This window comes from Atta cephalotes, assembly GCF_000143395.1.
Source record: "Atta cephalotes unplaced genomic scaffold scaffold00007, whole genome shotgun sequence".
Taxonomy (NCBI): Eukaryota; Metazoa; Arthropoda; class Insecta; order Hymenoptera; family Formicidae; genus Atta; species Atta cephalotes.
Window position 1 is genome coordinate 7,196,794 of NW_012130071.1, and position 12,251 is coordinate 7,209,044.

General features: G+C 26.3%; 1 protein-coding gene across 1 annotated transcript in view; it reads right to left on the reverse strand.

The window, feature by feature from the left end:
• Nucleotides 1-11,898, reverse strand: part of LOC105627035 — a 13,706-nt gene extending 1,808 nt beyond the window's left edge. The window contains 6 exon segments of the mRNA XM_012208315.1: nt 1,099-1,186; nt 1,245-1,331; nt 1,527-1,592; nt 1,594-1,684; nt 1,686-1,751; nt 11,105-11,898. Coding sequence (XP_012063705.1) covers nt 1,099-1,186; nt 1,245-1,331; nt 1,527-1,592; nt 1,594-1,684; nt 1,686-1,751; nt 11,105-11,898 — 1,192 coding nt within the window.
• Between the last annotated feature and the right edge of the window lie 353 nt (nt 11,899-12,251).

Consider the following 12,251-nt stretch of genomic DNA (forward strand, 5'->3'; position numbering starts at 1 on the left):
ATAATTTTTTTTTTATAAGTTATATATATATATATTTATATATATTTATATATATATATGTATTGGGTTAGAGTTAAATGTTCTGCGGATTTTTTAGCTTAAAATTATATACAGAATATATTCGTTGCGAAATTTGAAAGCTTAAAATTTTTCCTAAAAATTTGTTTTTAAAAAATGTTCCTACGATTTTTTTGTTAGCGAGTTACAGGCATTAAACAAAAAAGCATTCTGACTTTGATTGCCCTTAACAATTAGGAACAAAAAACTTATAGGAACATTTTTAAAAAATGATTTTGTAGGAAAAGCTTTCATGGTAGATAGTCGAAAATTTTCGAAAATATTTTTTGAGCACATGAAAGACCCAAAGTGAAAAGAAAATTTTTTATCTTTTTCAGCTTGTAGGTTTTTTATATGTAAAAATTATTATATTCACAGAAACTCAAAAAATATAGCAAAAATATAGCTTTTCGAAAATAGAGATTTCAAGCTTTAAAAGTCTTTTTTTAAATTTAAATTTCGTTCATTTTTAAGATATTGTATATATAATTTTGAACTGAAAAAAATTTGCAAAACTTTTTCTTTGATCCAAAATATAACTTTAAATTAATTTTTTTATTATTTTGATCAACTAGCAATTATATTCAAATAGTATTTAAGAATATAAGTGGTATTTTTCATAAATAGATACATTATGACTTAAATTGCATTTAAATAAATTGTATCGCGCCTGATAATCTGGATATTGATTAAACAGAATTCGCCTTGTATGAATCGATAAACAAGCCAAATATGATAAGAACTAAAGGAAAAAATCGATTTTGATCCTGCGAATTGTTGAAAAAAAGTTACAAAACAAAATAATAAGGTTTTGTTATTGTAAAATGCTTATCAATGTTGTACATATTGTACATCTATATACGGATTGTATATATAATACAAGAGTTTATTATATCAATTACATATATTACATAAAAACTTTTATTGAAAAATACAAAATATTGCCTTATAATGATTTTAATAGTGATGAAACTTATATTTTTTAATATTTAAATTACTTTTTTTATCTGATTACGTACTTTTTTTAATTAGATTGTGTAATATTAATTGCTGTCTTTTCATCGCAAAAATGAGACGTGTTTAAAAATTGTATTAAGATTATTAGGTTCGTGGTAATATTACCCACTATCTAAAAATTAATGTAAGCAATAAACCTTTTATTAAAACAAATAATTATAAGTAATTACTAATGCGAGAAAAGTAGCATCCACAGTCAGATCTTTTATCGAAAATATATTTTTGCAATGCAATATTTGTATAGAAAACAGCTGCAACTGCAATATCAAATTTTCAAATAATTATATGGAAGAAATAATAGAACATAATTATACTTTTAAACTAATCAGAGATCATAATTATACTCAGATTTAGATTAGACTTATATTCAGATTTTATTGTGTTATTATAATATAAATTATATTTTCAAAATAATATGTAAATAATATAATCTTATTTTCGTATTTCTTTACCTCATTTTTTATCTGCTCATCATTGATATTGTTAAGTAAACCATGAACAGTAGTGCTGATTTCTTGCATGATTTTCTCCTCTTCGGACATGATTTTTATTAGTCTCGCAAGCCCATATCAATAATGTTATTTTTATAATGTAACATCCTATTGATGTAAAGTATGAAAATGAACTGCTTATCAATGTTAATTAATATTCCATCCTGCCAACGTATTGCAGAATAAATTTTGAAAATGATAATAGAAAAAGTTGTGAGTATATATAGTAGCAAGAAATTGCAAACTGAAGATTACATTTAACATTTGCATTCTCTAATCATCAGATGTTGCTTTTTCAAGATTTTGAGTTCTATCAGTAAAAATTGATTTCTCTGCGTTTGACAGGTTAACGTTGATACACGTGGCTTAACTATGATTTTTTGCAAGTGTGCCATTCTCATCAATTCTCTTGAAACAGGCCTTCAAAGTACATACATAATTTATATATAGCATATTTATCTCGAACTCCAGAAGAATTTGATATAAAATGAACATCATGCACAGGATAGATGTACAGTTTTTATTCAAACAAATATTTAATATTTAATAGTTAATTCATTTATATTGCTGACAAGTCCAATATGGCCTAAACAATAACAAACGTATTCGTGAAACCAGTCACAATTGCTACGAAATTAGCGAGCATGTAATAATTATTACGCTCGAGAATTCTGAATACCCTTATTATTATCTTTCCAGAAATGTGAATCTCATACAATATTATCAACTCGCAAATTTACAATGCAACTTACAATATTATAACAAACGTAGATAATAAAGTTCATAGAATGAAAAGCGGTTTGTAAATCTCGAAAGTTGAAACGTCGATTCTGTATGAAATTCCGAGGATGCGACAGAATTAGATGAAACAAGGCTACATCAAGGATTTAAAGTTTGTACGTGAAACAATTGTCATCGTTTCTGTATTTTATCCTTGGCCCGTTTGTAGAATTTTGACGAAGAATTGAATATTTTCATTATGGAGAACTTCAATCTAAGCTATTGACGTACAATTTAAAAATTAATCCTATTATCAATACACTATAAGTTATTAATTATTTCAGTTATTAATAATATGAATTTTATCTTAAGTGTATTAATAATACACTTTATCAATAATATGAATGTGATCTGCAAATGCTTCTTTTATATATTTATATATATATATATACATTTTAATTTTATTTTTCTAACAACATAAACGTTATATACCGATATATTTCTTTGTTATTAATTTACATTTGGTGAGTTTAAATTTAAGATTGAAAACACAGATAGTGCATCGAGAAGCGAGACCAAACTGAATGAGTTTGTTAGTCGTTAAGTAACCACGACACTCTTCAATCATTTATCATGTGAAGTACAGCATACATATTGTTACATAATAATTATTGTGACATATCAGTATATTTTAGTATTTTATATATATATATATATATATATATATATATATATATATATGTACACATATACACGAAACAATAAATTCAGTATACATCGATAGCTCGTAAAGATTAATAATTTTAATAATGATTAAAATTTTATTCTCCACACACATATTCCACACATTATCCATTAGTAGGATATATTTTTTATAATATCACACACGCGTATACAAATTTGGTACTTAAGATTTTTAATTTTTATATAGTTTATTATATCATGTTTAATGAAAAAATATTATGAATATTTTTTTCTCGATCAAAACATGTTGTTGATATTTGAGTTTTGTGCAACTAATATTATAGTATATTGTTTTCGTGAATTTATTAAAATATTTTAAATTAAACTTAATTTATTTTATAATATTATTTTTAATATTGTGTACTAAAGTATTAAATTACGCAATTGCTTTGAAGTATAATATCACATCGTGAAAAACATGTGTGACAAATGTAATGTTAATAAATTGAAACTAGAATAATACAAGTATAAGCTATTGATAAAGATTAATCTAACTATTTATCTAGATTAAAATTAATCGACATATTCTCTTTGGTGAAATTCTTAACAGATCGTAATCTATAAATTACATGCAGGATGGCTAATCTCCTTTATTTTAGCAATAATAAAAAATATAATGACGAAAGACATTAATGTTATCACGCTAATTTATCAATCACATTACATTTTGATGAAATATCCTTTAATCATCTTTAATAAATGAATTAGCTTAAAAGGTAAAGAAATATTCAATAAGCTATTTTTGAAAATTAATTTTAATTATAAAGTCCATTTCAAAAATATGTTTCACTTTTTATCATGTTCTGAGAAAAATAAAATTATAATAAATCTAAATTAATTTAAATATTAGACAGGACTAACCGAAGCTATCGCTAACAAATTTTAAATTCAAGTTATTAACATATTTCTTACAAACATATTTATTATATTTGACGTTCAATTATATTTTGCGTTCAAAAGTAAAACCTACGATATTAAACTTGATTCCAATAATGTTAATTCTACACAATATTCCTAGTTCATAAATACAGAGAGTCTATAATGACAGTTGTCAGAATACAGCGCTGTTTCATAGTTTCAAAAGTAGAAGCGTTGATGCGATACGGAAATATTCCAATGTGGCAAAAGGTGAAGCAGGGATGCATAAGCGATTGAAAGTCCGTAGCATGGAACAGCTGCCATTTTTTCCACATTTTGCACTCAGTGTATCTTCAAAATTTTAGTGATATATTTATCATTATTGATAAAATAGAAGTTTCCAATAACTTATATCATATAACAACTTAGATGTATTGTCCAAAAATGATTAATTTTTATGCTTTAGCATTCATATAAATTTTACAGTGAGAATTTCTTTCTGTATATAGCCTTCAAGATTATTTGATAAATATTCTTCATTGATCTACACTCAGACAATTCCATTTAAAACTGTAGGCAATTGCAGCATCGAAATAATACCTAAGTTGTCAATTGTTAGTCATAAAGTAACCATGGTGCTCTTCGACAATCATCATTTTTGATGTGCATAATAAAACAAAACAAAACATAACTAGTATAATTCAGAAAATCATATGTACATACGTCAAATTAATTGTGTTTTACATGAATTGGTAGCTTTTTCAAAGTAATATAATTAATTTAAAAAATATTAAATATTAGATTTTTATTATATATAGAGTATTTAAAATTTATTTACATTGAGATTTAACTATTCCCGTATGACATTTTTCTGTTGTATATTTATATGTATACATACTCATAATTTATTTCATTTTCTTATATAGAATTTTCTTATATAGAAATTAGAAATAATTTCAAAATTGTTTTAATTTATTGATATTGACATTAATAATGTCTTAATCTCTTATCGAAATCATTAAATTATTCAATAAGTTCAAAATGATATTTTTCACAAATATGTTTATACACATGCATATATATATATATGTTTATATACATGTATCCTTATATCGCTAAAAAAGAAAATATCTTTATTATATAACGATAACGAAAAGTTTATTTTTTGAAAAATGAGGTGCTAACTTCACAATATTATAATAATATATATATATTTGATCCATTAATTATTTATTATTACTTTCTCAGTAGATTATTTGTGTAACATTATTTGCAAATCTTCCGTTGCAAAATTGCATAGTATATAAGAATTGAATTAAGATTAATGCATATATAATTACGTTACCCACTATTTAAAATCAGATTTATGAGAATAAACAATATGCAAATATTGAATTAATTAAGAAACAAATAATCGCTCACTTACAATTAGAAGAGTAGCATTCATAACGAAATCTTTCGCAAAGAATGCATTTCTACAGTGCATTATTTGTAAAATAGTTGCAACTGTAACACGTGAGATTAAATACAAGAGTATCATTATTAACTCTGAAAGACTTCTTTTAGTTAAGAAGATACTTACAAAAAAATTACCTCCTTTTTTATTTGCGCATCTGAAATATTATTAAGTAGATTATGAATGATGGTCTCAATTTTCATGGTCAGGCCCATATTATTAACACTATTTTTATAGAATAATGCATTATAATCACTAACAAATACAGATCATAAATCGGATTATCCAGTTGGTTTATTATTGTGCCAATATTCCAATGCAGTATGTAAAAGTATAAGGTGAGTTCGACAAAAATCATAACTGTAGTAGCGAGGAGTTGCAGACTAAAAATCATATTTAGTATGTACATCGCTGAGCACTACTGTTTCTTCAAGCATTGAGTTTCATTAACAGAAATAAATATCTATGCTTGTGATAGATTTGTGTCAATAGATATGGCTCATTGTTTATCACACGCTTTAGCAGATTATCGTCAATTCTTTCGAAACAAACTTTCAATATACAAATCATATAGCATATTCATCTGAAATACTATGAAATTAATGTACGATACAATAACTTTATGTTAATCGTATTCCATCTCACTATAAAAGAACGTCGCGTGTCTAATTTAAAAAGACGAAACCGAGAATATCTTTCGTATGGATGTAGACATCTTTAGATATGAATTTATGGACAGTTTTGTAGAGATATTTATTATGGTCTGGAACAAATGCATTCGAAGATTGCTCAAAATATATGTAACGATCGCGATAAAATTATCGCGTGTATAAAAACTTCAAGTGTCTTAAGTATGCTTTTGAATTTGATCGTTCTAGCAATATCAATTTCATAAAGCACTTTTAGTTCGTAAATGCAGAATATACAAAGAATGACAGTTGATAATACGTAAGTACGCTGTTTAGAAGTTTCGAAAGAAGTTTGAATCGTTGATTTTGTACAGATATATTCCGATGTTACAAAAAGTGAAGTAGAATATATAAGCGATTGAAAGTCTGTAGCATGGAACAGCTGCTATTTTTTCCATATTTTATACTTAATGCATCTTTGAAATTTCAATGACAAATTTATCATTATCGGTAGAGTAGGAATTTCCCACAATTATATCATACAGCATTTTAGATTACATTGTCCAAAAATGATTAATCTTTACACTTTAGAATTAACATACTGTGAAAGAATTTCTTTCTATATGTAGAGATTATTCGATAAGGATTCAAGATTATTTAATAAGGATTATTTATTAATTTACACTTGACCAGTTTCTATTTAAAACTGTAGGCAATTCGAACTGTAGCAACAGTATTCAACAGCGAAACAATATCTAAATCGCCAATTGTTAGTAATAATGTAACCATGGTGCTCTTTGATCAGTAACAATTATCTTTGATGTGTAGAATATAACAGAACAGAACATAACTAAAAAAAATCATGTGTTCATACATGTCAAATTAATTGTGCTCTACATGAAGTCATAACTTTTTCAAAATAACCTTAATATAAAAAAAATGTTTAAATATTAAATTTTTAATTGTATATACAAAATTTCTATATTATAACATTGAATATTGAAATTTGATATTTGTACCTTTATTCTCGTATGATAAATTTCTATTGTATATTTATATGTATACATATTTGTAATTTATTTCATTTTCTTATATATTAAAAGTACTTTCGACTATATATTAGCGTACTCGTCTACATTTTCGTCTATATTTTATTTAACTTCTTGATGTTAACATTAATAACGTTTTAATTTCTTATCTAAATAGATTATTCAGTAAGTTCAAAACGATATCATTCACATGTATGCATTCACATTTATACATATATATTCTTATAATTCCGAAAAAAAAGTATCTTTACTATATAATAATATATTTTTCGTCCATTAATTAGTATATCTCTTTTAGTAAATTATTTGTGTAACACTATTTGCAAGCCTTCCGCAAAAATGCGTGGAAGAATTGTACCAAAATTAATGCACATACAGTTACATTAACTGTCTAAAATTAAAATTATGAAAATAAGCTATATTAATTAAGAAGTAAATATTCGTTTATTTATTGCAGTAAGAAAAGTAGCATTCATAACGAACTCTTTACGAAGAATGCATTTCTCGGTGCATTATTTGCAAAAAAAACAACTATAACTGTAACACGTGAGATTATAATTAAATACGGGATTACTATTATACACATTGCAAGCTTTCTTTTAGTTAGAAATACATTAAAAAAAATTATCTCGTGTTTTATTTGCTCATCTGAAATGTTATTAAGTATATAATAATCACGATAATGTTTTCAACGATAGTGTTTTCATGGCCTGGTTTTTTTTATCAGTCTCACAAGCTTATAATACTATCAAGGCCATTTTTATAGGGTAATACATCATAATTACTAATAAATACAATTCATAAATCTGATTATCCAATTGGTTTAGTATCGTTTTTTTTTTCAATGCAATATGTAAAAGTTTAAATTAAAGTGAATTCAACAAAATATAACAGCGAAAAGCTGACTGAAAATCTACACTGTGCCGCTGATCACCAAAGGCTGTTTCTTTAACTCATTGAGTTCCATTAACAGAAATGAATTTCTATTAGAGAATCGCACATTCAATTAAATAGATGAAACCGAGAATATCTTTAGTATGGATCAATCTAGATAGCTTTTAATACGAATTTATGGGTTTCGTAGAGATATTCATTACGGTCTAGAATAAATGCATTCGAAGATCACTGAAAATATATGTAACGATCGTGATATAAGTGAAATTTACCGAGTACATGAAACAGTTACGCTCAAGTGTAAGCTCATTCTACACTTATGTAAGCATAATAATTGTAGTTGTAAGGATTGACCAATAGATATGAGGAGAATATTCTACTGCATTCAATTCTTGCAGCTACAATCATTTACAACTACGCTTACACAACTGAATAGGCTTTAGGTACGCTTTTAAATTTGATCGTTCTAGCAATATCAATCCCATAAAGTATTTCTAGTTCGTAAATGCAGAAAATACAAAGAACAAGTTGATAATACCTAACGCTGTTTAGAAGTTTTGAAAATCGAAACATTGTTTTTATACGAGAATATTCCGATAATGTTGCAAACGTGAAACAGGATCAGTCATCGAAAGTCCGTAGCACAGAACAGTTGCTATTTTTCCCACATTTTACACTTAGTAGCTTCGTGTAATTTTGTTCAACATTAGTAGCTACAATATGAATACAATAATTTACGTTATAAGCTATATCATATACTACTCAAAATGATTATATTTTATATTATATAATATTAGTATATATTTTTTTACCGTAAGAATTTCTTTCTGAATATAACTTTTGAATTCTAACTGCTTCTAAATATAAATTTTTTTCGTTGATCTATACTCAGAGAATTTGAGTTAATAATATAATAATATAATAATAATAATAACTGTAAAATTGTTGCTACCTTGAAATACTACCTTGAAATCATTTATTAATAGAAAATATGATGAAACCATGATGATATTCGATCGATAATTATTACGTTTAGTATTGTGTATTGTAAATTACAATGTAACAAATTTTCCTTAATTGATATTACAAAGTATTTGTTATAATTAAATTTATTTCCATTTGTTATAGTGAAATTAATTGCTTTGCGCTAAAGAAATAGTTATAAAAATATTAAATATTAATAACAGTAATATTAATAATAAAAAAGGATGTATTATAATATAGTGGACAAATTAAAAATGAATGTTTTTGCCAAAGCATGAAAATATAATCATGTGCATGCGAATAAATATAACTGTTAATCTATTATCTCAATCTATTATCTCTTAATCTATTATCACTTAATCTATTATCTCAAAATTACATAGTTCAAAACAATTGTTTGAAACTATTATTGTTTGTATGTATATTTTAACTTGTTATCAATTCTTGTTACAGAGATATTAAGAACATTATTCTACTTATTTATTTAAAAGAAATAGAAGGTACTCATTGAATAATCTTAATAGAGCCAATTTTAAAATTTAAAATATATTATGAAATAACTTTAGCGGACTTTTAATATTTAAGATTTAATAACAATAAGATAAAAGAAAAAGATAAAATTCTATGCATCAATTGCTAGTAATAAAAAGTATACTTTTATAATAATGATAAAGAAGTTCTTTTTAAAAATTATACGTGTTATGGATGGACATAAAACATTGATATAAACATTGATTTTATTAATATATTTATTCGTATATTAAATTTTAAATTATCGCAAAATGATCAATAATATTTTGGGGATCTGATATACCTATTAATTGAATATTTTTTATATGTTAAAAATAAATTTAAAATAATATCAACTCATAACGATATAAAAATTAAACTAATTAATAAATATACACGAAACAACATTTTTTTACAAATATGTTTATTATTATTATATCATTATTATTATTATTATGCTAAAAGGATACATAAGCGGAAGTGTAAAATATTAAAGACTTATTTCTAAAATGCATCATATAATGTTTTGTATACAGGGTGTCTGGAAATAATCGCCAAATATTTCATGGGCAGATAGACTAAACTGAGTCGAAAAGTTCTCTATCATTTTGTGAATTTCCCCAATAGTTAATGAGATATTAACTTAAAGAAAGCGCACTCGCCCGACCTACTACTGTGAAGTATATATGCCTACCGATCGTTTGGCGCAAGCCTTGGGAGTTGGGGATTGGCTTGGCAAGCACCCCGTGTCGCGCACACCACCGCAAGCCTCCATAGGACGGCGCGCTTGCCAGGCTATTCCCGCTCCCCACGGCTTGCGCGCCATACGATCGGTAGGCGTATACACTTCGCAGTAGTATTCGGCTATCTTTAAAGATTAATATCTCGTTAACTATTGGGGATACTTACAAAATGATAAAGGACTTTTCGACTCAGTTTAGTCCGCTCTACCTGCTCATGAAATATTTGGCGATTATTTCTAGACATCCTATGTATGTGTACATATTCTTATGTTATAAAAGAAAAAGCCTTAACTATTTAATAATTTCTTTCTGTTGTTAATTATATACTTCTTTTTAATTAAGTTTGTGTACCATTATTTACTGCCGTAACATTGCATAAATGTGCACTAATAGAAAATTGTATTAAAATTAATAGATATGTAGTTATGTTACTCACTATCTAAAATCAGATTTTAAAATAAACATTAGATTTAAAAATAAACATCGAATTAATTAAAAAGCAAATAATTGTTCATTTACCGCAATAAGAAGAGTAACATCCACATTAAGACCTTTCGCAGAGAATATATTTTCACGATGCAATATTTGCACAGAAAATAGATGCAACTGCAAAACCCAAAAAGATTATAGCACACTTAATTACAAAACTCTAACTAATAGATTTTATATAAATATAAAAAAGTTGCATTAATCAAATGTCAGATAAACATAAAAATTAAATTTTATTTTTTCATTTACCTCTTCTGTAATTTCTTTATCTGAAGTATTGTTAAGCAGATCATGAACAGTAATTCCAATCTTCATGGCTTCGTCTTTACTGGTTTCACAGGCCCATACTATCAATAATATCTTTATACAATGAATCGTGATATGCATCATTGAAAATATATGAGAAAATATATTAAATATGTTGTTTTCAAATATGCTACTTTCCCACTCTTTTATATAATAATATAGATGAAAAGTGAGCTGAGAAAAAGTCATAATTATAGTAGTGAGGATGTGCAGACTGAAAATCATGTTTAACATCTGCACTGTATCGTTAATTGCTAGATGTTGCTTTTTCGAAGCTTTGAGTTCCATTAACAGGAATGAATTTTTGTTCTCGTGATAGATTCGTCTCGAGAGATGCGGCTCATCGTTCATGATGAATTCTCGCAAATTTACTAGATTGTCATCGATCCTTTTAAAACAAGCCTTCAATATACAAACACAATTCATATACGACATATCCATTTGCAATACCATCAGATGAATGTACGATATAGGCAATTTGTGCCAAGTAAAATCCAATTTAGAATAAGAAACCACTTCCATTATAACTTGAAGGAAGAAACCGAAGATATCCTTGGCATGGATCAACTTAGATAATTTTTCATATGCATTGATAGGCAGTTTTGAAGAGACATTTATCATAGTTTGGAACAAGTGCATTCGAGAATCGCTCAAAATGTATGCGACGACCATCATAAAGTTAGCGGATATGTATAAGCAGTTGCGTTCAAGAATCTTAGGTACACTTCCATAAATTGTTCCAGCAATGTTAATCTCATAGAGCATTACTAGCACGTAAATACTGAAAACACTAAGAATGAAGATTGCTAGAATGTAACGCTGTTTAGAAGATTCGAAGGTTGAACCATTGATTTTGTACGAAAATATTCCGAGGATACTGCTGAAGGTGAAGCAGGGATACATCAGTGATTGAAAATCCGTGGCATGGAACAGCTGCCATTTCTTCCACATTTTGTACTTGGCACCTCTTTAAAATTTTAATGACATTAATTATTATCGGTATATAACAATTTATAATAATCTAGATTACAGCCAAAAATTTTTATTCGTTATACTTTAGTGTAAACATGAGTTATACTGCGTTAAATATTTCTGAATGTAGTCTTCCGTTTGTTTAGCAATGTATGCTTTTCGACAATCTACACCTGGCTAACTTTAGTTAAAAACTGCAAGCGTTGCTGTATCGAAATACTTAAGGAGTTGTTAGTCATAAAGTAACCATGGTGCTCTTCGATCGGTAATTGTTATACCATTGTTGTGCAGAATATAACATATATGCGTAATTGCTATTATTTATATATATA